The sequence below is a fragment of the Eurosta solidaginis genome, chromosome 1 (assembly GCF_040869045.1).
Source record: "Eurosta solidaginis isolate ZX-2024a chromosome 1, ASM4086904v1, whole genome shotgun sequence".
NCBI classification, from domain to species: domain Eukaryota; kingdom Metazoa; phylum Arthropoda; class Insecta; order Diptera; family Tephritidae; genus Eurosta; species Eurosta solidaginis.
Genome location: NC_090319.1, coordinates 386,094,023 through 386,122,020, shown reverse-complemented (window position 1 = coordinate 386,122,020; position 27,998 = coordinate 386,094,023). Strand labels below are relative to the sequence as shown.

Sequence of the window (27,998 nt, the reverse complement as noted above, 5' to 3'; positions counted from 1 at the left end):
CAGATGAAACAACAACAACAGTTGCGGATAATGACTATTTACAAACAAGCGCAGACGCAGATTCTGTTATGGTAATGTCGAGTGTCGGCCTTACGGAAACATCAGCACAAACTGCTACGTATGACGCGAAGGCACAATTAACAAGTAGTAAATCCATAACGTCAGCCAGTTCTGAATCGGTCGCTGCCTCCTCTGTTACAAATATTTGTGCACCAACAATGATAGTGCCTACCGGTAAATCATCTATACAAAAACCTTCGCCTAACAATTCGGGCGCTTCATCATTGGCCACATCAACACCGTCGCATCATGCATATACGCAACCGCAGCAGACACAACGTCAGCAACAGCAGCCAGCACAGCAACATACACAGCTTCAACAAAGAAAAGCTGCATCGGCTTTATCGAATGTTCACAATACAATGGCTTCAACTGGTGGTGCTAGTAGCACTAGTTGTGGTTCTTCAATTTCGCAGAGCGTCAATTCCGTAGCGAATACAAAAAAGAATCGTAAATCAAAACGATCCAAAGAAAGCCAAAAGAAGCTTAATAAGCAAGCGGACGCTAATAGCCAACGCTCTGGTACTACAACGCAAAGTAGTAATAACAGCAACAACAATAATAATAGTGGAAACAATAATAATAATAACAAAAATACATTAAACAATGCCAATAATAATAATCTTAATAATAATTTAGCAACTAAAAGTATGACAACTACAACAGCAACAACAACAACCAATATCCTGACTGATAAAAATAATGCAAATAGTTTAAGCGATAGCGGTAATTTAGAAGACTCTACTTCAACAGCGAATTTTGTACAGCAACACCAATTACCGAAGCAGCAGCGTAGCGGCAGTGTTACGAAAACGAATACAAAAAGTAGGTGCACAAAAAATGGCGCATTGCCTCAATCATTTATTTGTGGGTATTGTATCAAATTATTTTTAAAGACCCGAGTGAGCCATAAGTAAAGAAGTGATTTCTCCATTTTTCGAAGTTAGTCTCTAAAATATGGTTATTAGATTTCGAAGTTCCAAACTGAACCTTTCGTAATTATATTTTAGATTAAGGTGAATAAAAACAGAGAAGTAAAAAATACGGGCATGAGACGGCTTTCAATGATATTTTTTTTCTTTGCTGATTTATATGGCGGATGCCGTGGTGTGATGGTAGCGTGCTCCGCCTACCACACCGAAGATCCTTGGTTCAAGCCCCGGGCAAAGCAACATCAAAATTTTAGAAACAAGCTTTTTCAATTAGAAGAAAATTTTCCTAAGCAGGGTCGCCCGTCCACAGTGTTTGGCAAGCCATCCGAGTGTATTTCTGCCATGAAAAGCTCTCAGTGAAAACTCATCTGCCTTGCAGATGTCGTTCGGAGTCGGCATTAAACAAGTAGGTCCCATCCCGCCAATTTGTAGGGGAAAAAATAGGAGCACGACGCAAATTGGAAGAGAAGCTTGGCCTAAAATCTCTGAGGAGGTTATCGCGCCTTACATTCTAAAATTTTTTAACTATGTTATCTACAGCTAATTTCAAAAAATTGAAAAATCCCGTTTTGCCAATAAAGCTATTTCGTTAAGAAAAATTGGGTTGGTCCAGTGATGGCCAGTTTTGTTGATATGATGACCACAGCTTATTTCATATTTCAGTGAAAGCTGCACGTTAGTCAAATTCGAAAAAGTATCTTCTTTGGAAGATTTTTTCTTCTCGCAGACATCAGCACCGAAATATGAAGATTTTCTGCTAAAACCCATATCAACTTAAATACATTTTCTTAGCAGATCAAGTAATTTGTTTTTACCTTATTATTTTAATAAAGGCGATTCCCTTACGGATGTTCATCAAGCGGATCGGACATCACCAACACCAACTTCACAACTGCAGCAAAAACCCACTAAACATTTAAAGTCTCAAGAAATTGAAGCACAATTCATGAAGCAATTAGAGCCTCCGCCTCAGTTGCAGTTTCTTAATAGTTCCTCTTCGGCATGTGAAGATGAAGAGGAAATGAGTGCACGTATACAAATGCAACTTGAACAAGACGCTGCAGATGCAGCTAAAAGCTTTTCAGATTTAAAGTTTGGAGAATTTGGAGAAGACAAAGATAGCGAAGACTTAATTTCAACGACATTTGATACTAACCAGGATCAATCAACCAAATCTCATGCATCACAAGATCAGCAACATATAAAACATCAAGCCGATACAACAAATGATACGGTGGATAGTACAGTGAACATGAGCAAGACGCAGCTTTCAAGAAGTAGCAGCACAGTTGGTTCACGTATTGGCCAAAAGTCTTCAACAATTGCAAGCACGAATACTATCAATATTGACGAAGTAGAACCGCTTAAAGCGCGTAAATATTCAATGGATGAATTGAAGGCTCTATCAAACTCCAGTGAAGCGCGCAAGCCACCAATGGTCGCATGTCAACGTGGCGATTTCATCTCACAGTTATTTGTTTCGCGACAACAGCATCATCTTATGCACCATGCACACAACATCCCTATATTACATCAACATTTGCAACAACAACAATACCAACAAATGAATTTTAATGAATCTATGGAATTAGTTAGCGGCAAGCGGGGGCGCAGCGGTCAAACTAAAAAACATCACGACCATCAAAGTAGCGGTACAGGCATCTCCGGCGTGCTAAGCGTTGCAGCTGCCAGTGGTAGTGGTGGAAGCGGTGCGGGTGCAGGTGGTATTGGTAACATTGGTGGTGCTCTTAGCGCTCAACAACAACGCAAAGTTGACTTTATACGAGTGCAGTTGTCGTTAAAGGATGAAATAAAACTGTCTGAGTGCGCGAATGCTTGGCAACCAGCAACATTGCGCAGCAAATCGAATAATGTTTCACCTTCAGATGCTAATGACGACATTGATGCAGTACTCAAGAAAGTGCGAGGGGTACTGAATAAGTTGACTCCTGACAACTTTGATGTTTTGCTTAAATCGATGACCAGCATTTCAATGAATACACAGGAGAAAATGCAACAAGTAGGCATAGTTATTAGTCGATGATGATTACTATGGAGTAAACATTTTAATACGGTTATAATTTGTAATATTAACATATGTGATCCTTTTGAAAATGTTCGCTTCAGGCATCATAATTTATTAGAATTTATAAGTCTTGTATATATACTCCTTTTCTTATATTTAACATGCTCAGAATCGGCATGTTAAAAAACTTTATGTAATCTCGTTTTAATTTGAATATTGTTCTCTTAGAAATCGAATTTCAAGGCAAAATAAATCGGCTGCTGAGTAGAATATCACCCCATCTCGTCTGTCGTTTCGAAAACGCCCTTTCTCAAAAAATGTTTAAAAAATGCCCTATCTCAGCTTAATTTCAATACATTTTGACATTAGATGGAGTGTTTATAAAAAATGAGAGAGGCGTTCTTCAACCGAATTATGAGATACGGCGTATTCAACTGGCGATTCAGCCTTCGAAATATATTTTCCCAACTTTGTTCTTATCTCTTAAAAGTTAAATAAAAAAAACGAAAACATAGTTTTAAAGCGCATTGCGTTCTTGTCCTACAGAGTGTAATTTTCAAAATTCTTCTAAACTTTCTTCGTCATATTTTCGTCATACACATATGAACAACGTTTAATTTAATACGGAACATTCTAAAAATTCAATGTGCTATTTTAGCAACAAAACCTGCACGTTGTGAGATAAAAATTCAAAGACTTACAGTTTTTTAATTTTATATACAAAATACATATAAAAAAATTTAAAAAACTTTTTTTAATATAAGACAAGATTTCTAATAGAAAAGTATTGAAGTAAAAATAAATTATATAATTGCTTTCTATATAAGCATTAACAGTGGCGACAATTTGTTTGGAAAATTGTTTCAATAGCTATTTCTTCTAATTGTAAATTTTTTCATTTAAGAAAAAAATATTTTGTTCTCAACAAAAATCATAAAAACATCTGTTTAAAAAAGTTCTTTATTTGTAGAATTTTCGAAAATGTCAGACTTCAATTTGTGCGCTACTGTATGTATTATATAATAGTATATTCGTGCCGAGATCCTAAAAGTTGGAATAAAACCTTAAAAAGTCTCAGGTCGAAATTATTTTTGAAGGATAATATTTCTTGTTAATTAAAAACAACAAACAAGTTAATAATTTTCTTTTGACTTTTAAAAACTTCAACTCATGGCTTGTTTAGTTTTTCGAATTCAATTTAATTAGCGATTTCTTCAAACACTGATTAACTCCTTTCTGCCTCTTTCAAACTGAAATTTGCGCTCACCATTAATAATTTAAATTTTTTTTAGGTGATGCTGTTAATTTTCGAGAAGACAGTCAGCGAACCAAATTTCGCTCCAACATATGCAAAATTTTGTAAAATCCTTTTCCAAGAAATCAAAGCCGAAAACAAGTCACTCTTCAACAGCTCGCTGATTAATCGTATACAACAAGAGTTTGAAACAAATGTAAACGATGCAAATGCAAAGAAATTGAAATTGCAACCACTTGTCGAAAAAATAGATAGTTGTGCCGATACAAAAGAGCGCCTAGAATTGCAGGCTGAGTTGGAAGATCAAGAATATCAATTTCGACGCCGCGCATGGGGTACAGTACGTTTCATTGGTGAAATGTTCAAATTACAATCGTTAACCAATGATCGTGTATTTATATGCATCGAATCGCTGCTGGAGCATGGCTCTGAAGAAAAATTAGAATATATGTGTAAACTCTTAACTACAGTGGGTCATCTATTGGAATCACCCGAGAATACAGGCAATGCACGTATGGATAAAATATTTCGCAAAATACAGGATATCATACATAAATCGCGCAGTAGTAATAAATCTAGTGCTGCAAACAGCCACTATAAAATTAGTAGTCGTGTACGTTTCATGATGCAGGATGTTATGGATTTGCGTTCACGTACTTGGGATCATCCACGCGCAACACTCACACAATCACATCAGCAGCAGCTACAACAGCAAATGATGTCACAGCAGCAGCAACAACAACAGCAACTATCTAATCAACGGCGTACAGCGATAGGTGGTGCAAAGCAAGATGATAAAATGAGTAGCGGTGGCATATACGAAAAGAACAATCGTTTGGGCAACTATGGTGGAGGAAATGCTGGCGGTGGTGGCGGCAATCAACGTCACTATTATCAGAAATCACAAAAGTCTCAACAGTTTATGCAACAGCATGAACAAAAATTAAATATCGATTTGAATAAATTAAAATTTACAAGCGATGAGGTAACACAAAGCACAACAAAGCTGGGCAGCTCACATCTCTATTTATGGCGTACGCTTGGAAAGCAAAGTGCTAGTGCAAATCTAACTACTAATGCGCCAGCAACTTTATTAAGTATTAATACGAATAATAACACCGGTGGCGGTTTTAAGCGTCAATCCTCAATATTGGGATCGACAACGCAAACAATGCCATCCTTAGCAAACAATCCTTTTCAAGCGCTCGATAGGCCAGATTCTTATACAAGCGGCTCAACACCTCCGGAGCAGCAAAACAAACAGTTTGCTATAGGAGAAGAGAGCGACTTGCCTGACTTGAGTAAAAATAAATGTCAAAAAATGCTTAATTCGATAATTGAAGAATTACTCGATGCTGGCAGCAGCCGCAGCGATAGTAGCGATAGCTGGCAACAAGAAATAGTCAATGAATGGACCAGCTTAAATTTACGCCAACAAAAAACACTGCTAACATACATCCTTACCGATTATCTACATCTAAGAAATGTAAAACGTGCGCAACGTAAGGCATGTGCCACAATATTTGTACATCTAATGCGTACTAAAGTATGTGAACCAGAAACATTCACACAAGTCTTTACAGATCTGGCAGACGAGTTACCTGATGTATTAGTGGATGTGCCTAATATGTGGGCGTATGTCTTTGAATTTATTGGTCCACTATTACACGAGCAATTATTACATTTTAATGATATTTGGCTACCACAATGGGCCGCTAATATAAATTTTACAACACGTTTTCTACAAGCGCTCATCCAGTACTTCACCAGCGAATTTGGCGCCACATATACACGTGAATTGTGGAATAAAGAATTTAAACTTGAACACGGTCAACGATTTATGAGTGATAAAACGCAATGGCGTGAATTTATTAATACAAATGGTTTTCAATATATACACGATCGTAATTATAAGCCAACACAGTCAGCAGCGCAATCGAAATCGGTACATCCTGCTGCTATTGCAGAGCAAGTAACACGTATTGAATATTTGTTGAATGCAGCAAGTGGTTGCGATCTACCTATAGATTATATAAATACAAATGTTAACATAAATACGCATTTTATACGAAGTCTTACGAAATTCCTTTGCTGTGAGTATGCAACTGTAACGCCCAGTAGCAACAACGCAGCTACGTCAAACGATAGATTTCCCAGCTCCACTCGTTTGCGACAGCTAGATACTGAACTATTTCATCACAAATGCATACCACTTTTGAGACGTTGCCTCGATGGTCTGGAAATACATGAGCTTGCATGCCTGGATGCTATTGTTGATGCTATGCAACAGATTTATGATACACCAACAGCAAACCAGCTTATTTGTAGCGTATTTGATTTGATCTATGACAGTGAAGTGATACCAAAGGAGTCTTTTGATAAATGGTATCGTGCAGAGCAACAGGAAATTATAAATGCTGGCAGCAGTAATGATTGTGTAGGTGCCGCTGGTGGGCAGTTGGATAGTAAAGATGGCGCGGCGCGCTCATCGGGAAAGAAATCATTAACGTCTACTGTTGGATCTGCTGGCAAAGCTAGCAGTGGCGAGGAATCTGGTGTTAGTAGTGCTGGTGCTGTCCGTCTAAATGACGAACTACATGCTTACATGGAAAAATTGCTATAGCACTGTATGCGTCAAGGGCGTAGCAATGAGTACATGCAAGTAAAACAGAAATATGTTAGCGGCGCTAAAGTAAGTGGTAGTGGTAATGGCAGTGTTGCGAAAAAAACCACAGAATTATGCTACATTATTCCATCAATTAAGTAAACACATAAACGAAGGCATGAGGCACTGCGTGAAAAGCATTTATATATTATAAATTAACTAAGACTTTCGAAGTACATAAAATACGCGTTGGATTAACTGCTGCGTCCGTGCGTATTGTCGGCACCATCATAGCACATACTCCTTGTCACGCATACTCTGATATAAAAATTCAAAAAAAAAAATAATAACAAATATAGCACTGTACATATGAAATTTGCATATTTTTAGCTGATTGAATGAAAGACAGAAACAAGACACAAAAAAATCAATATAAAACATAAATTATATACCCAAACTACTAATTAATAAAAAAATAAACAAAAATAAAAGCAAAATCCTAAAACACTAAAAAGCAACTACTACATTAAAGTGTGTATGGGTGTATGCGTGTGTATATATTAGTCTATAAGGCATTAGCGTATAACTTTTCAAAAAAGTTTTCAAAAAACAAAAACAAACCAAAATTTTGGACTCACAAAAAGCGAATAGTAAAAATCGACTCGTAAACGTTTTATTTAGTTTGCAAAATGTACAAATGTATTATTATATTTAAATTATGGGCTATTCAGGTGGTTTAGAATTTTTTGCAAAATTTTCAGAATACCGTAAAAAGCTGACGCCTGCACTTATATACATATATACTTTATGTAGTACAATTTGAAATTTATGCTGTAAATGAATTATATAAAAATTTGTGTTAAAAATAACAAGTGAACACTCTTAATCTCCAGAGAAGTGAATAGAAATGAAGGTTTAATAAAAGTAACAGTAAAACCAAAACTCACACTTTCGAATATGCACGATTGCGTAATTTTTGTGTGCACAACTTTCTACTGATATATCCCTTTTTTTGTATATATAAATGCTAAAAACATTTTCGATTAAAAACACTAACACGCACATAGTTTACTTTATTTTATTGTATTGTTTCCATTTACCCTCTTCAATTGCCATTTGTGTCTGTATCACAGTCCAAGCATCCGCCAGCGTACACTTAGCCATTCCATTACACATTTTATAGCTAAACCTAAACATAAAAACGTCGCCTTTTTGTACACTTCATTCAATGCATTTTTGTTTTCTTTTCTTGGTACTTTTACCTTCAAGGAATATATTATCATTAAAAAATTCATCAAATATATATATATATATATATATATATATATATATATATGTTTATTTCACATGTTTAAAATGGAATTTCACATTTGAATGGTGCACTACAAATTTAGTAGAAGTAACAAGTATTTTTTTATGTTTATTTAAACCTTTTTTTCTTTTTATTTCTTGAACATTTTTGGTTTATTATTTGTACTAATATGTTTTAGTAACAATTGGCGCTCTTTGAGTAAGATACTCAAGAAGAAATTTTGTCTGAATTATGTGATCGGTATCATATTGTATTTTATTTATTCACAAAAAATTTAATTAACTTGATCACATTCAAAAAACACATACACTTATATTATTAATATTATTTCAGCGCGAAATTTCCCCATATTACATGTAATTGTTGAATGAAGAATGAAAATAAAAAACCAGCAAACACAAGGATGATTGCATAAATCATAGAGCAACAAAAAAATTAATTGCTACAGGATAACAACATTAAAACACACAAAAAGAACTGTTTTTGTAAAACATTTGAAACAAAAAAAAAAAATGTGAAACGTTCGCTAATAAAAATGTTTGAAATAAAATCGAATTACCAAAAAAAAAGTAAAAGGCAAAATTAAACTAATTGATATATAGAAAATTTCACTATGGAAAAATCTGTTTTAGCAAGCAAAACAAAAAAGTACCCTGTGCGCTCTAAGCCACCTTTATATTTATTATTTATTTAAAGCATAAGCATACATAAAAAATAATTCTATATATTTTATTATTAATATTATTTTTTTGTATAAAGTTTTTTCTTAGCAATTAATAGCATAAATTGCATATGCAAGAATATATTATCTTAAACTCGATTAAAAATATATGAATTTGAATGTTAAATAAAAAAAAAAAATAAATAAAATATGGTAATAAATACCATGTAATTTCGCAAGTTTTCATATATAAGTAGCTCTCAATTTTAGATACCACTCGAATATCAATTGAATGAAACGATTGATAAACTTCTATATAATATGTTACATTCATATTGCGCCATAAACTTAAGTTTATTGGCCATTTTGGAATTTAACAGGAGCCAGTAAACTCGAAAATAAACTTGAGTTTGTTTATGTCGCAATGTAGATACACAAAAAGAATTGTGTCAAAACTATACTAATTTGCATAATTATAGCAACGTGCAGATTTCGTGTTTCAACTGTTTCGTTTTAATTTGAATAGTTTTCGAAATAGAAATATTAATTACGCTAAAAACTTGTATGCTAATTTTTCACAAGTGCAAAAAAGTTTTGAAACATTTTAAAAAGTTTTTCTTTTGTTTATTTTTGTTCATTTAAAACGTTTTCAATAAATTGTAAAACGAAAACTATGAAAAACAATTTCGAAAAAAAATCCAAAATTTTAAAAGCTTTTAAAAACTTCCTTAGGCTACTGCATTCAAGCCTAACAAAATAAACATTTGCAGTCTCGCAAAATTCGAAATAATTTCTTACAAAATTTATTCCGAAGGGAAATTTTAAACGCTTTGAAAAAAAAAAAACAATGCCAAATCGTTACCATGAATTGCACTACAAAACTGCATACTCGAAAGTTTTTTAAAATATGAAAATTTTTAAAAACTTCTCGAATATTTTTAAAAACATTTTCATTTAATTATTTTATGATATTAGTTTTTTTTCTAAAGTAAGCACAAAACAAAAAAAACGTTAAAATTTCGCTCGTTTTAATGTAAGCAGGAGTAGAACGAAGTTTCCAAAACAGCTACATATAACGGTGATCATATTCTCAGAAGTCGCTTTTTTGGGTATCATTTAATTTCGAAATATGAAAATTTTGAAAAACGCTTTGTTTGCAATAAAACATGAGATTTGTTAAACATTTTTGCTGCTACTTTTGTGTTTCCAGGTGTACGTGAAAGTGGCAGTAAAATTTTGTTTAGCAAATTTTGTCAATTTAATTAAAAAAAGAAGCTTAAATCAATTGTATAACGAAAACTATGAAAACCAATTTTAAAAACCTGCAGTTCTAAATTCGAAAATATACATATAGGAAAATTTCAAAGTTATTAGTTCGAATTTTAAGAAACTTTTTTAGTATGCATTCCAGTATATTAGTTCAATCAATTTTAGTCTTACAAAACGTTGTTTTAAGTCAAAAATTTTGCTTTGTTTTAAGTCAAAAATTTTGCTTTGTTTTTTTGACAACTTTTTTAGGATGTTTGAGATTTTCTTTCATATAAAGTGAAAATTTTGCACATTTTGTAGCCAATGGAAAAATTTTTTCAAAAATCAATGCGACTTTGTTAGACTGCATACTCGAAAAAAAATTTCCTTGAAAACTTTAGCCTAAGTTTTTTCTAAAATTAACGAAAACAAACAAAAGAATAAATAACATAATATTTGTTAATAATTTTTGTTGATAGTTCCTAATTCAGAACTACATACCAATGTGGGTGTATATGTATCAATTTCATTCAAAAAATATTTTATTAGAAAAATATTGCAATTAAAACGAAATGATATGAATGATTAACCAACCAATAACGTTTTGAGTCATGCTAAAATTTTGCGCAAGAATATACATCAATTAAATTTCTTAAACAAAATTTTTATATGCTAACGAAGTTATAACAATGGGTTGTAGGATAGGGATAGGATAGGTTAGGTGGTAGCTGCCCTGATAAGGATAGCTCACTTGGACAACACGAAGGTCCGTTGTGATTCCACATACACCAAAAATAACGGTGACTTAGATCTAGCTACTTAGAGAATCGTTGGGTAGCAAAGATAAAGCTCCGAATGATACCGATCTCAACTTTGGATATATCCTCGGGAGATCCAAGTGAATCGCGACCGAAGTACTTTCGCCTAGTTCTGGCAAAAGCTGGACAATCAAGCATAAAGTGATTTGGTGATTCCACCTCATCATCGTCCATACAGCTGCAGCAGGATGGAGTTTGCAGTGTATTGAGACGTACCGCATGGATACCCATGGGACAGTGCCCTGTCAAAACCCCAATGACCATTGATAGGTGAGCCTTAGTAAACCCAATTATTTCAGCAGACCTCCTGCCATCCACTTTTGGCCAGAAACATCTTGCTACCCTGCAAGACGTGGTATCCGCCCAACGTTTGCTGAGCTGATTCGAGGCCCAGCTATGGAGGAGCACTCCACAATGGGCTGTAGCTAGTAAAACAAACAAAAAAAAACGGCACGAATGCTTTGCAATTTTTTAAACTAAATGATTTCTAGACCTTGGGCTCACTTGCGTTCTTTTACATTTTTCTGCAGCGTACTAAAACTTTCTAATTTAGTTGACTGACCGTTGTTGTGAATTATTTACTTTTAATATTATGCTTAGTACGTTATAGTTCAATTCTAGGACACGTATGTAGATATTTTTATCAAAATCAGGCTCGAAGTTGGAGCGATATGCCGGGAAGAATTATTTTCAATTCTTACAGGCACATTTTCTTTTGAGTTTGTCGATACTTCAGATTCAATAGGCATGACCACGCGAAGAAAGAGAAGAAAATGCAATTTGTGGCAGTCGTTCCATATCCTCGTTACAATTGTCGTTAGTTACATCTTGTTTATTTTTCGTGGTAATGAGTCTTTACAATTACACTTGTGAAAACGAAAATGGCAGCAAAAATTATTAACTAAACTTATCAGTTATTTTATTTATTTTCACACAGCTTAGAAAAAATTTCGAAATTACTTGTTTTACTTAAAATTTTCACAAACTTTTTGAGTTTTATACCCGATTCAATTTTAGTTTAACAAAGTATGTGTTAGAGGTCTGTCAAAATTCGCATTGATTTTTGACAAGTATTTTCTTCGAAGATTGCTTCAACTTCTCTTACAAAGTGTTCATAATTTAATAACATCGTATGTGCAAGAAAATCTGAAACATCCTACAAACCAAATTGTAGAAAAAATTTGCAAATTTCGAAACTTCAAACCTGTACTAAAATGTATTGGAGTACAAAACTGCATAGTCAAAATAGTTTTTGAAACCTCCCAATAAATATTTAGAAATTTTTAAACACTTCTCGGTTTTTCAAATTTTTCTGAAAATATTTTTAGTATTGAGTTGCATATGTAGTGTTTGTTTTAGGATTCAATAAAGTTTTTTCTTTTTAAAATTAACGAAAACAAATTACAAAATGTGTCAAGTATTTTGTTGCTATTTTCGTGTTTACAACTGTATAAAGCTAACAAAAGTGTTGAAATCTTTAATTGAATTACAAAAATGCCCAGGCTAGTAAAAAGTGCTGCTTTAAAATATTTTATATATCAAAATGACTTCATATATTAGTTAACTTTACTATGCTTAAAAATACATTTAAATATTTTTAGTGCCGAGTACATTGTTGTTGTATTATAATATTTTTTTTTTTAAATTGTGCATTGAAATATGTCATGAGAGTTTGCATTTTCATAATTTCATTAGCCGTAAGTATTCAGCTTTTTCCTATATCTATGAAGAAAGAGACTGGTTTTGTAACACAGGGAAACCGAATACATTTTGGGCAGCTGCTTCGAATATACACTTCGCCAATGTAAAATTACAGAAAATGGAAAAGTTTTACAACAACTGTCAACCATTTCCAATACAAAGCCAATTTTCTATACACACGTGAAAAAGATAATATCAGCAAGTATTGTTAACACATATTTTCAGCAATTTTCCTTTTGAATTTTCGGTAATTTTAAAATGCAATTTAATGAATTGTATAACGTAAAATATGTAAACCAATTTTTAAAACAGTTTTCGAAAAATCTCGAAAATTCAAAAGTTCGTAAAAATTTCCAAATCTTTACTTAGATTTTGTAGAATTTTTTTGAGTATGTCGTTTAGAAGCTCATGAATTATTTAAAAATATTAAAAATAATTCGAAAAAAAACTCAAAAATGCGATGGTTCTGTGAATTTGAAGTGAAAATAGCGAATTTTAAGTGAGCTTCTTAAATTCTTGATTTGTTTGAAATACTTTTTTAATTTTTTTTACAATAAAAGTGAAAATAACCAAATTTTTAAAAACTTCGAACTTTTTCCAAAAAGTTTTTGAAATTAATTTGCATAGTTTTCCGTTACACAATTCATTTCAAGTTTATTTTTTTTGTGTTTTAATGAACGGAAATAAGAAAAGAAGCAAATGACTTATAAAATTTCCAAATCATTTTTGCTACTATATTTTTATGCCTAAATTACATATGCATCAGTTTTGCCTACAGCGCAGCTAGTTTTGCTGCTGCTTGATTATTTCGCAGACACATGTGCAAATATATTTACCTGGCAGCTCCACGCAATAATTTAGTGAAACAACTAAAATGACGGGAAAAATTAGCTTATTTGGCGTGTTGTTTTGTGCTTGTTCGTTATTGTTTGGGTTCTTTGTTACCCAACACTACTGATTTATTGCAGCAAATTTTGTTCAAGCAACGACAAATGTGTTTTGCGTAATGTAAACCAGTGTGTTTAAAGCGGCGCAGCAATTATGTATGTACTTATGTTTTGAGCTTTATTCGCGGGCTTAGGTCTTTAGTCATATACGAAAGAACATTCGCTACGTAACATTTGTACGCTTCTATAGATCCATTTTATGAAGTGAATTTGTGTGTAAAACAAGTTTAGGTAAAAGTATGCAAGATTTAAAAAGTTTAGTAATATTAAAATTAAAAAAAAAAAAAAACAAAAAAAAAACATGAAGATGTAATCAATTATAAATACCAAGTTTTCATAATAGCTGAACGGAATGTTAAGAAGTGAAGTAAATGTTAGCGATACTGAGGATACTGTACGTATCCTGCAAAAATATGCAGAAGAGCAAAATAAAGTAAAAACAAAATAGTAAAAAAAATGACCATCTAAGTAGGTACTTTCGAATTCGGAAATACATTTACACGATGTACGAATAATAGTAGTAATAATAAAAATAATAATAATATTTATAAATTAAGTAAGTGTATACTGCATTATATACACATACATAAATAATATAATATATAAATTCAATTCATAAATCAATAAAGCTCATATATAATACATATTAATATATGAAAAAAAGTAGAAAACCGAAATGAGCAATGAGTAATGAGAAACAGCTAATGCTGCTTAAGCTGTTGGTTGCATCGAAGATTGTTAGAAGCCATGTCTGCATCAAGCATTAAACCTTTAAATACATACAATTAAATCAAAAAATAAAAACCATAAATGAGAAATAAATAAAATAAAGTGTACATACCACTGCATATTTCTTCTGTGAATATGTATGTGTCGATGAGCGCACACAGCATAAATGGAGTAAAAACAAAACAAAATATATTTTGCGTTTTTTATTTTCAAAGGAATAGAATTAAACATGTTTTCACATCACGAGAGATAGATCCAAATTTCATCTAAAGATGCGTTGTTATCCTTCTCAAACTGAAATGCGCATTCTTTATATCACTTTGATTCACAAGAACCCCAACCAACACTACTTTCAAAGTTTTTTGTCTATCGAAAACAATACCGAAATGTTGCGCAAATTGTGCCGATCTGATCTGGAGATAGTTCTGAGTTAACGCCAAAACAGTCCCAAAAAGATCCCGAAATGATCCTGAATACAATTTAAAATGATGCAGAGTAAGTTCCAAAAACAACCGGAAATTACCACGAAATAGTCCGGAAGCACACCCAAAATAGTCCCGAAGATACCGATGTGACCTGGAGGTGCTCACGAAGTGATCCTGAAATCTCATCGAAATAGTTCCACAACAATCCTTAAAACAATTTCGAAATGTGAAATTATACCGAAAGCCGTACCGAAATGGTCCCTAAACGATGTGAAGATATTTTCGCATTAGTTTCGAAATGGTCCGCAAATCATTCCGAAATGATTTAGAGATAGTCAACGATGGAATATCGCCCTCTCTCTGTTGCCATTTCGAAAACTTTTGATCTTAGAATTTGTTTGAAAAAAAAAGAAAAAAATCAGAATATTTTTCTCAAACACCCTAATTCAGAATTTGAAAAAAACGCGCCAAACTTTACCATGCGTGACTGGCACTGTTAAATAGTTTTTTCTAGGATGAAGATGTGAGTAAAAATAGATAAATCTGAATTTAGTTTAAGAACTCCCTAACTTAAATTTTGCTGGTCAAAATTTATTGAATTTATGAGGAGATAGCTGTTTTTGAAACAATTCCGAAGATAGGGTCAGCTGAATTCTGAAATACGGCATTATACAATCAAATTCTGAGAATCAATTCTGACGTAAACATGGAAAGTTTTGTCCGGTGCTTCGCATTGACAGATGAGTCCAATATATGACGGCAATGTAGAGCGAAGCAAAAAATTAAGGTATTGTTAACTTATAACGCACGCAAAGCTTCAAAGTGAAGCAATGTGTTAAAGCTTTGTATGTATTTCCTGCCTTATCTATCCACTCTAATAAATTTATTAATTATTAATTTTTCAAAATATTTAGTTTTTCTTTGTTGACAGTATAGAACTTGAACCTCAAAGCAAGCTTGAAAATGGAGCGACGTGGGCGAATACCTGTGGCACGTTTTCGTACTCAAGAAGGTAAAACACGCAGTCGTAGCCGTGTACGTGACCCTGACTATAATGAGCAAGATCCGGAAACAGATCTTTTTACTCTTTTGGAAGACAATATTGCATTGAAGGAGGAGAACAAAGCCTTGAAAGTCGAAATAGAAGATGGTAAGCAATTAAAAAAAGAAATACCATGTGTATTAAAATTTTGAAATTAAGTGACGGTTAAATTTTGAAGTGAAATCATTACGAGAATAGGGAACGAAGCAATGTGCCCTCCGAGGATATTTGTGCCTGAAAAAGCTTCTCAGCAAAAATATATATGACTTAGAAAATAGCGTTAGCAATAAAAATAACAAAAAATTAAAAGTAGACCAACGCAAATTGGAAAAGAACCGCGGCCTAAACTTTCCAAACGTATATTGCGCCAAATTGTTATTATAGTCGTCACGTTGGCGCTGCGCAACAGAAACATTTCGGCAATGCGTTCTGCTTAGTTGGTGCACCACTTTGATTGGGTGGCCTTCAATTTTCGTTATTGATATTAGAGAAAAATTACTAAATTTGAACATCGCGATGGTTACTAGGACATGTGTCTGAATTTTACTTTTAGGATGCTGAACTTCGGCACCCGCATTCATACTGGTGTTAAGGCAAATGCCCCTATCCACTTAGCCATTACCAGACTTTGATTGACGTCCAAACGGAAAAATAGAATTAAGTACTAGGGCTCATGTTAAAGAGTAATTCCGTGCTTTTCAACTACTAAAAGTTTTAAAGGATCGACTTAAGTTGCTATTTAGACATCTGATAACTCTGCTGTACCTAGAAAGGCTCCGGGCCCTATTCTCGCGAGCGCAGTTCACGAACACCGAACGTGCTTAACGATTTCTTCCTTAAAGACGCACTTCCTGGATTATAAGAATGACGCCTGAAGTACCCCCGTCCTCAGCCTCAAATCTTCTTTTTTAGAGATGGGAGAAACTTCAATAGTCTAATAACGTATGAAATACACGATTTATGATATTTAAGTCATGTCTCCTGTTTATTTCTCCCGTGACTGACATTCACGTCCTCAGTAAAAGTGCTAATAACCCGACCTGCTGTGTGCCCCTTTTTACTGTGTTTTTGGCCGAATATAAATCCCATTGCATAGTGATCGTTCTGCAGCTCAGCTCGCAGCTGATTCAATTTGTTATGGATAGATGCACTTCAATGGAGTTGAAGACTGTCATAATTGCTCGTTTCGAGACGGCAACTGATGTACTCTTTGTATTCCAAGGCTTTCTCTCATTATAGCATCCGTTCAGTGTCTTCTGACTTGCCTTTGGTAAACACGAGTTGCGCTGAAGAGAATAAGTTTCGTTCATATTCGATTTTATATACACATATATTAACTGTTGAACGGTTTTGAGTAGGAAAGATTTTAAACTAATGGACGTGCAGTCGTTAGGGTGCAAATGACTGAGGCATGAATTTGGTATGAAGAGAACGTTAACCGTTCTCCAAGAGTGCGGACCATCATTCAGTTTAATTCAACGCAAAAAAAATGTTTCGAACCACTCTACAATCGTTGTATTCCATTTTGAGTTTTCCAGTAATACTGGTACTGTTTGCTCAGTATTTGAAGTTTGAATGTTATTTTCTTTCTCTTCTGCATCATCTCCGCATGGGGAATGTATGGAGAGAGAGGTATCAAGGGACACTTCACTGCTACGTGACCATGCCCCATTATCTTTCTTCAACAGTCCCTGGATTATACCTCCCTTAGATAGAACTTTCCGCAACCTCGCTGAAGCTTTCCACGTCCGCATTAAACGTTTTTTTTTTACGTCTATCACAGGCAAAAAAGCACAAAAAGAACTAGATGAAGATAAGACCAAAATACTTAATGAACTGGATGTTTTGAAAGCACAACATTTAGAAAACGAGACACAAATCATGGAGCTTACCAATAAATTCGATAAAATAATCACAGAACGTAATGCCCTGGACAAGTCACATACAATAAAAATCGAGAAGATAAATAGGTAATATACAAAATGCTATATTCTTCAGTATTTAATACACTTCAAGAAAAATGTATATACTTACCATCATTATATTTCAGCTTGGAGCAAGAGCTACAAAAACTTCACGAAAAACAAAAGCGCGCTACAGCAACGCCATCATCACATGCAGTAGATGTCAGCTCGGGGCCCGTTGCATCGGCAAGTTTAAGTACCAAATTACTTAAAATTATACCCACATTGAATAGTAGTGAAATGGAAAGCATTGTCGATGTGGAGCCCACAGCAACACTGCCTATAACGAGCGATTTGGTTGAACGTTTAGTCGACGAATTTCAAACGCTGAAGAATTCAATGAATGTAGTAGAATTGCAGTTATATGAAGCCAATGAAAAAATAGCTGAGTTTTTGGAAAATGTAAGTTTGTTATTATGAGAGTTTAAAAGCATAACAAACGATAAAATTTATCAAATTTTTACAGCAACATCATCTGGAGGAGGAAAATGAAACTTTGCGCACCGAGAATACAAATTTGACGAAAGTCGCTAAACTTTTAACGGAAAATATGAAGGAGAGCGTTGAAACAAGCAAAAAGTACAGCAAAAGATACAAATATATCTATAGCAAAGCGAATTCAGTACCAGGTGTTGTTAACCCAACAGCTGATTGCTTCTTCTTGATTATTTTCCATACAACGCCTTGTACTCCAATATGTCAGTTAATCGAAATCAATGAAATTTTTCTTTTGGCTTGACATTCTTCTGCACGACGAATTGGTTGAATTCGCTTTGGCCCCCACCTGGTATGGATTCGCCGTGATATAAATCTTGTCACTAACTATAAACTAAGGCGAATCTATACTAGGTGATAGCAAAGCGAATTCAGACTCAATTCGCCTCTAAAGCAGAATGTCAAGCCAAAAGAAATTTGCGTTGTTTCATTTTACTAACGTCCATGTTTTTCCAGGAAAATCGCAAGAATAAACAATCAGCTGATGGCATGCCTTTGCTCTGTACTGAATTCGTATTGGTTATCAAATTACACACCAAGGCGAAATCAATGCAAGGTGCCAGCAAACACAGTCTCCAACGTTGAGGAATTTTTATACTCAGCTGAGCAGAGCTCACAGAGTATATTAATTTTGTTCGCATAACGGTACCCTGTAACGACATAAAATAATGGAGATAGATATAGGCTTCTATATATCAAAATGATCTGGGCGAAAAAATAAATTCATTTAGCCATGTCCGTCCGTCCGTCCGTCCGTAACCACGATAACTTTAGTAAATTTTGAGGTATCTTGATGAAATTTGGTATGTACGTTCCTGGCCATTCATCTCAGATCGCTATTTAAAATGAACGTAATCGGACTATAACCACGCCCACTTTTTCGATATCGAAAATTTCGAAAAACAGAAAAACTGCGATAATTCATTACCAAGGACGGATAAAGTGATGAAACTTGATAGGTGGGTTGACCTTATGACGCAGAATAGAAAATTAGTATAATTTTGGACAATGGGCGTGGCACCGCCCACTTTTAAAAGAAGGTAATTTAAAAGTTTTGCAAGCTGTAATTTGGCAGTCGTTGAAGATATCATGATGAAATTTGACACGAACGTTACTCCTATTACTATATGTGTCCTAAATAAAAATTAGCAAAATCGGATGACAAGCACGCCCACCTTTAAAAAAAAGTCAAATTTTAACAAAAAATTTAATATCTTTACAGTATATAAGTAAATTATGTCAACATTCAACTCAAGTAATGATATGGTTCAACAAAATACAAATATAAAAGAAAATTCCAAAATGGACGTGGCTTCGCCCTTTTTCATTTAATTTTTCTAGAATACTTTTAATGCCATAAGTCGAACAAAAATTTACCAATCCTTGTGAAATTTGGTAAGGGCGTAGATTCTATGACTATAACTGTTTTCCGTGAAAAGGGCGAAATCGGTTTGAAGCCACGCCCAGTTTTTATATACCGTTGACCGTTTGTCCTTCCGCTCGGCCGTTAACACGATAACTTGAGCAAAAATCGATATATCTTTACTAAACTTTGTTCATGTACTTATATGAACTCATTTTATCTTGGTATTGAAAAGGGGCGAAATCAGACTATGACCACGCCCACTTTTTCGATATCGAAATTTTCGAAAAATTTAAAAAATGCCATAACTCTATACCAAATACGAAAAAAGGGATGAAACATGGTGATTGGATTGGTTTTTTGATTCAAAATATAACTTTAGAAAAAACTTTGTAAAATGGGTGTGGCACCTACCATCTTAAGTAGAAGAAAATGTAAAAGTTCTGCAGGGCGAATCAAAAGCCCTTGGAATCATGGCAGGAATGCTGTTCGTCGTATTACATATATAAATAAATTAGCGGTACCCGACAAATGGTGTTCTGGGTTACCCTGATCCACATTTTGGTCGATATCTCGAAAACGCCTTCACATATACAACTAAAGGCCACTCCCTTTTAAAACCCTCAGTAATACCTTTAATTTGATACCCATATCGTACAAACACATTATAGAGTCACCCCTGGCCCACCTTTATTGCGATATATCGAAAAGGCGTTCATCTATAGAACTAAGGCCCATTCCTTTTAACATACTCATTAACACCCTTCATTTGATACCCATATCGTACAAACACGTTCTAGAGTCACCCCTGGTCCACCTTATAGCGATATCTCTAAAAGGTGTCCACCTATAGAACTAAGGCCCACTCCCTTTTAAAACACTAATACCTTTCATTTGATACCCATGTCATACAAACAAATTCCATGGTTACCCTAGGTTCATTTTCCTACATGGTGATTTTTCCTTATTTTGTCTCCAAAGCTCTCAGCTGAGTATGTAATGTTCGGTTACACCAGAACTTAGCCTTCCTTACTTGTTGATACGTTAGATAACTAAGGTAAACTGGAGTAGAGAATGATTGAACTAGAACAAAATCAATTTACATTTGGAGAAACACATTAAAGAAACACATTGAAAGCTATGTTCCTCCAGTATTTTTTTATTCATGCGCCGAAATCGGAGATTAGAGAACTACCCCCAGTTATTAAAGAATTCCTCTTAACTTTTTGGGGCTGATTGCTTATTCTTGTGATTTTTCCCGCAAAATTTGGACCAGAATGATGTCGGTTAGACGAAAACAGCGCTAGTTAACATTTGATTTAACATTTGTTTGTACGATGAATTGGGTTAAATTCGTGTATCTTTAACCTTATATACATTCGCCTTGTTAAACACGTTTAAATCTTTTAACACATTTGCTGACCTCCTAATTTTTTTTTTTTTTTAATATATATGTATATATATATATAAGGATTGCTTAAACGCTGTTTTATCTACAAATAGTTTACCGATTTTCAATTTTTTCTTGCCTGTGCAAGTCGAATTAGCTCTTTTATACACCAGAGCTGTCAAATTCTGAGAAAATAAGTATGTGAAATCAATACATCTTTTTCAAGTGTTCTTTTAAAGCTATAAACATACATCGTCGGCCTATATTCAATACCCTCAATCAATAATTTTAACGAAAATGAGTTTTAGATGATGAAATGATCTGTAACTCCCCTTTCATATATGTCATTAAGGCCATTTTTAAACCTTAGCTCAAGCGGTATTAATTCTCATTTTGAAAATTTCTCTATCAGCAATAAAATTTCTTTTCAAAAATTATTCGAAAAATATATTGATTGCGCCAGATCCGTCCGTCTGCCTCTCCGCGGTTAACGTTTTTGATAATACCTGCCTTGATAACCAACATTATGGCTTTCGATATGGAACTCTAGCACTTTGCCCACTATTACAAGGCATCATTCTCAAAACATGGTTCATCATTAACGCTTTATCCAAAAATGTAATAACCTCTATCAACAAAATTTTTGATAGAAATAATTTCCATTCGAATAGCAAAAATCTCTATCTGACTTATAAACTAAAATTAGCTGATTTTGGAATAAAAAAACTGGTTTGAATACACAACGGGATCTTTATCATCCATTAGGGACTTCATATTGTTAGCAATTTACAAAATAGCTGCCAAAACGGGTTTTTCCTGAAAAATTGGGTTTTTGTTGATAGAGGGTATTGAATTAATTGCAACTCCCAAATTTTAGATTTTACCACAGAATAGTCGAATGTACCTCAGAAACCGTAAATCGTACTTCAAAAATCTTTTATACTAGCCCGACTTGCTTTGAACCTTCCGACCCACTCAATTAGAAATCGGTAAACTGTTTTTAGATAATAATATTTCAAATGTATTGTCAACTTATGTTATTGAGTATGTTATATATATTTTTCCTTATATTATTAAAAAGAATGGAAGCTGCACTCATAAAATTAAAGCAACGCAACGATGAGTTAAATGCAAAAGCGCGTGATTTAACTGATGGACAGCCAGCAATCAGTACTTCGCCAACAACCGTCAAAGCCAATGAGGAGTTTGAACAAATAAAAGAGGAGGTTGAAAGTCAAAATCGCGATCACAATGAGCGTATTGTTGAAATGGTAAGTTAGTAGCGATATTATGTTCTTTAGTTCAAGGTTCATGTGCATATTCTGATCGGAGTCGTTTAGTAAATGTGTTGACACTACAATGAAAAGAAATACACTGACACACAAAACAAAAGTAGTGTTTACATTTATCAGAGTCAGTGGGTACTATTTTTGTTGATACGTTACAAACATAATTCCGCCAGTTGAGTGATAGAAAATGTGTTCTCTGAACGGCGAGTTGAGCCAACTGCCAAATGAAATAATTATCCTTAAATTTAACGGAAAGGGACTTTTTAAATAATTTTGCACACTTCAAAAAAAAAAAATAACTTTGTACTTCGGCCCGCTGAATGCGAATCTAACCGAACACATCCGAAATTTCGTGGGTTTTCGGGCTAAAAGGACTTCAAATACGAATTCAGCACATTGCTAAGTTAACATTGTCGAACCACTTTTTATATTTTGTGTACCGATGTTATTAATTAAACAATTAAACAACCATAACTATTGATATTTACGGGATATCTAAAGTTCCCAAAAATTAATCCACAAACACAAAATCGCCAGCAAAAAAAAAATAAATGAATAAGGCCCGCTTTTTCAGTACAAGTTCAACTCACGTTTGTCAGTTAAACTACGCTTAAACTTATTCTGCAGTTTTTCAGTCTACTTTAACTGAAGTTTAAGCTGAGCTTAAGCGGCCGATCTGGCGGGGTTAAACTCCAGTTAACCTATCGGAGATTTGCGTTCGTTCGAAATGGCGTCGACTATACCCAACAAGCATTTGGGCTTGAGTACCATTAGAGCTTATGTTGATAACTAGGCATACTTCTAAAATCTCAAGAGTTGTTTCGAAACAGTGGCTCAACTCGAGAATCATAGCGTACTCAGCTAAAGTAGGAATTTTTTGTAAAACGAAAAATACTATTAAGTTGGTAAATTTTAATTAACAACTTGTGGTTCTCTAACTGGACCCAAATGTAAGATTCCATACTACAGTATTTTCACGAAAATAAAATGAAATATATATAATTAAAAAAATAAATAAATGTGAAGCGCGATAACATTCGAAGAGATTTTAGGCCGTGCTTCTCTTCCAATTTTCCTCGTGCTCCTTTTAATTTTTCCTACAAATTGGCGGGACGGGACCTACTTGTTTTATGCCGACTCCAAACGGCATCTGCAAGACAGATAAGTTTTCACTGAGAGCTTTTCATGGCAGAAATACTCTCGGAGTGCTTGCCAAACACTGCCGAGGGGCGACCCCGCTTAGAAAAATTTTCTACTAATTAAAAAACCTTGTTAATAAAAATTTTGATGTTGCTTTGCCCGGGCTTGAACCCAGTATCTTCGATGTGGTAGGCGGAGCACCCTACCATCACACCAACTCGGCCGCCTATGTAATTTATTTTTGATTAATTACGCTTCATTATTGCTATCAAGCAGGTATTTATTTCTCACAATAAAAAGCTGTGGATTTTTTTTCAGCTCCACCTCAATTCGATATCCTACATTGGATTATCAACTGGAGAAATGTGTTGAATATTCATTCGATAGCTGCAAATTTCTCAAAATCCCTCAAAATTACGATAATAATTGGAAAATATGAATGACGCTGGAGATCAATTCGAAAACTTATAATTTTACAAAGTTTCTCAACGGTTGGATAGTGATTGGAGAATGAAGTTGGATATCAACTCGAGAACTATATGGTTTAAGAATAATTAAATTATGATTGGACTATTTCAAGATCATTTGGAGACCCTTCTAAATAAATGAATAAATAAATAAATATCATCTCCGAAACTAGATATATATTTCGCTGGAGAATATTTTTTTCCATGTTTGTTGCGTAAAGAAAATCCAGCTGTTGCCGTATCTACAAATTATCTAGATAATGAAAACCCAATGTTGCCGCACAAAAAAGCATACCCCAAAACACCAGCGTATGCATTCCAGTAACATCGCCACAATCAAACAAGATGTTACGTTTGTAAATATGAAGGAACTTTAGACTTGGCAATTGAAGTTTTTTTTCGCCTTGCCCATTCACATACAAAATTGCGCGCATCACTGTTATAAACATTCTCCCAATACAACAAAAATACATAGTTTGTGTCGTTTGCATTGGTTATATTGCAGTTTTTAATTGCGAAAAATGTTGGAAAAGTTACCAACGAGTGGGAAAAATAATTTCACTTTGCATAATTTCAAAGCCAAAGCAAATGTCAAATTCTTCTTCGTACGCTTTGCATGCAACAAAAGTGGCAAGTGGCGCCGGTGTCGCGCGATCTACCGTTCTCCATAAAAATACGTGCAATCTACTCAAAACGCATACGATTGGGTTAATCGCATCCATATGAAAAACTGCTTATGTGACGGGGCTTTAAGATATTTTATGCATTTTTGCATTTGGGTCCTTTTTTATAAAGTATATGTTACTGTTTCGTAAAAGTCACTTCCGCTGTTTTGTTACAACTGAGTACTGAGTAATTTCTTTTTTGTTGCAATATTGTTGTATTTAGGGTTTTACAAGAGCCTCAGGCTTTTTTAGGCCTTTACAAAACATTTTCAGGAGTTCTTAAATATGAGTTTGGCACAAATACGTCTTATCTACGTACATAAATATAAATATCACAAAAACTAAACCCACAACTTCATACATGCGGCCAAATATACGAGTACATGTGCTTATATATGCATATATTGGAGGACCGATTTTTATTTTTGGTGGCGGTGAATCTCAACATTTTCTAATCAAACAATAACTATGTATACAACAAATATGCATTTACCGTGCAAAATGTCGAGTAAGCTAAATAAAGATGACATTCAAAGATGCTTCGCGGAAATTGTTATGTTTTATGTGCATTAACACAATTTGCTGGCTTGCTATCGAAATAATATAAAAAGTGCCATTACATCGTTTTACAGCTTGAAAGCCTAAACGCATGCATGCTGTTGGCAAGAAATGCTACATTTCTACATTAAAGAAAAGCTCAAGAAATTTCACCATTTTAAGGCTTATGAATTACACTGCGCTACATCAAATACAGCTTTGGTATTGCTAAATATACAACTTCAAGAAGCCGTTTCGTCTCTGAAAGATATAAAATGGTTTGTGAATTGGTTCAGAAAGGGCCAAATTATGATGGTGTAAAAGAAAAAAACTTTAGCTTTCTGACACATATTTTTTCCTTCTTGCTAAGTGGCCTTTGAAAAAAAACTGTTTTGTATTTATTGCTAAAAAATATGTCAAGATAGATAATTTTTTATAACTTCCAAATCTGTCGAGAAATGTGTGAACGATGCTATGTTTAGGTCACCTAGTTTCTTGTAGCGATAAGGAGACTCCTCGTGACCGGGTGAAATATTTGATCTGTTCAAACCGAGGGATGAATGATACAATTTTCTTTTACACCCTTTTCAGTTTTCAGAAACTTTCAATTTGTATTCAAAAAAGTAAGAACGGGACTGTCTTCGGCTGTGCCGAAAACTTCATACCTTTCTTGAATGGGGCTGAACAATAATCTTATCCCATTCGTAATCTCCATATAATCGGCTGTGTAAAATAATATATAGTGAAGAGATGTACATACCTAAACGATTTTTAAGATAAATATAAAATAAAACAAGTAAGGAAGGTTAAGTTCGGGTGTAACCGAACATTACATACTCAGTTGAGAGCTATGGTGACAACATAAGGGAAAATAACCATGTAAGAAAATGAACCGAGGGTAACGCCGGAATGTGTTTGTATGACACAGGTATCAAATGAAAGGTATTAAAGAATATTTTATGAGGGAGTGGGCCATAGTTCTATAGGTGGACGCCATTTAGGGATATCGCCATAAAGGTGGATCACGGTTGACTCTAGAATTTGTTTGTACGATATGGGTATCAAATGAAAGGTGTTAATGAGTATTTTAAAAGGGCGTGGGCCTAAGTTCTATAGGTGGACGCCTTTTCGAGATATCGCCATAAAGATGCACCAGGGGTGACTCTAGAATTTGTTTGTACGATATGGGTATCAAATGAAAGGTGTTAATGAGTATTTTAAAAGGGCGTGGGCTTAGTTCTATAGGTGGACGCCTTTTCGAGATATCGTCATAAAGGTGGACCAGGGGTGACTCTGTTGTTGTTGTGACTCTAGAATGTGTTTGTATGATATGGATATCAAATTAAAGGTATTAATGAGGGTTTTAAGAGGGAGTGGTGGTAGTTGTATATGTGAAGGCGTTTTCCAGATATCGACCAAAATGTGAGCCAGGGTGACTCAGAACATCATCTGTTGGATACCGCTAATTTATTTATATATATAATACCACGAACAGTATTCCTGCCAAGATTTCAAGGGTTTTTTATTTCGCCCTGCAGAACTTTTTCATTTCATTCTACTTAATATGGTAGGTGTCATACCCATTTTACAGTTTTTTTCTAAAGTTATATTTTGCGTCAATAAACTAATCCAATTACCATGTTTCATCCCTTTTTTCGTATTTGGTATAGAATTATGGCATTTTTTTTCATTTTTCGTAATTTTCGATATGGAAAAAGTGGGCGTGGTCATAGTCGGATTTCGGCCATTTTTTATACCAATACAAAGTGAATTCAGATAAGTACGTGAACTGAGTTTAGTAAAGATATATCGATTTTTGCTCAAGTTATCGTGTTAACGGCCGAGCGGAAGGACAGACGGTCGACTGTGTATAAAAACTGGGCGTGGCTTCAACCGGTTTCGCCCTTTTTCACAGAAAACAGTTATCGTCCTAGAATCTAAGCCCCTACCAAATTTCACAAGGATTGGTAAATTTTTGTTCGACTTATGGCATTAAAAGTATCCCAGACAAATTAAATGAAAAAGGGCGGAGCCACGCCCATTTTGAAATTTTCTTTCATTTTTGTATTTTATTGCACCATATCATTACTGGATTCGAATTTTGGCATAATTTACTTATATACTGTAAAGATATTAAATTTTTTGTTAAAATTTGACTTAAAAAAAAATTTTTTTTTAAGTCGGCGTGCTCGTCATGCGATTTTGCTAATTTTTATTCAGCATACATATAGTAATAGTACTATATTATAGTAGTAATAGTACTATATGTATATACGACCGATCTCTATGATTTTTTCATACAACAATATGTGCAATATACGAAAGCATATGGTGAAGTTTGAAGCTTCAATCTGATAAATTGAAGATATGACAAAAATCCTCTTTCTCAAAAATCGGTTGTATGGAGGATATATGCTATAGTGGTCCGATCCGGCCGGTTACGACAAATGTCTAATCGGACACCTAAATACACCCGCTCACCAAATTTTATCAAGATATCTCGAAAATTTAGGGACTAGTTTGCATACAAACAGACAGACGGACAGACGGACATGGCTAAATCAACTCAGCTCTTCATCCTGATTATTTTGGTATACTTGATGATGGGTCTATCTATCTTCCTTTAAGGACTTACAATTTTAAGATTCGTGCGAAAGTTAATATACCATTTCATTTTCATGAAAGGTATAAAAAGTGTAACTTCATATTCACAATTTCAATTTCATATTGAAAAAATTTTAAAGTATCTTTTTATATCTTGTATTGAATGGATTGTTAGACAATGAGTAGTTAGAAATGGATGCAGATCCTTAACAATTGTGAAGGGCAAGGCGGTCCACCGTCGGAAACAGTGTCATTTAAAGTCTTTCCAATTTTGCCGTTTTCGCATAGAGAGAGGGAGACGGAGAAGGAGATGGATTGGGACT

At 34.2% G+C, this 27,998-nt stretch overlaps 1 protein-coding gene across 10 annotated transcripts in view; it reads left to right on the top strand.

The window, feature by feature from the left end:
- LOC137238420 (eukaryotic translation initiation factor 4 gamma 3-like) overlaps nucleotides 1-27,998 on the top strand; it is an 82,410-nt gene that overhangs the window by 20,218 nt on the left and 34,194 nt on the right. For 3 of the 10 annotated variants that reach the window (XM_067763359.1, XM_067763362.1, XM_067763361.1), the window contains 6 exons: nucleotides 8,524-15,506; nucleotides 15,634-15,869; nucleotides 17,545-17,731; nucleotides 17,812-18,127; nucleotides 18,192-18,304; nucleotides 22,055-22,244. In XM_067763359.1, the coding sequence (XP_067619460.1) occupies nucleotides 15,683-15,869; nucleotides 17,545-17,731; nucleotides 17,812-18,127; nucleotides 18,192-18,304; nucleotides 22,055-22,244 (993 nt within the window). In that variant the 5' untranslated portion in view covers nucleotides 8,524-15,506; nucleotides 15,634-15,682. Of the gene's footprint in view, nucleotides 1-3; nucleotides 886-1,825; nucleotides 3,013-4,310; nucleotides 15,507-15,633; nucleotides 15,870-17,544; nucleotides 17,732-17,811; nucleotides 18,128-18,191; nucleotides 18,305-22,054; nucleotides 22,245-24,757; nucleotides 25,037-27,998 lie in introns of those variants that run through there. The other 7 variants (XM_067763357.1, XM_067763364.1, XM_067763363.1 and 4 more) reach the window with 6 other exon arrangements.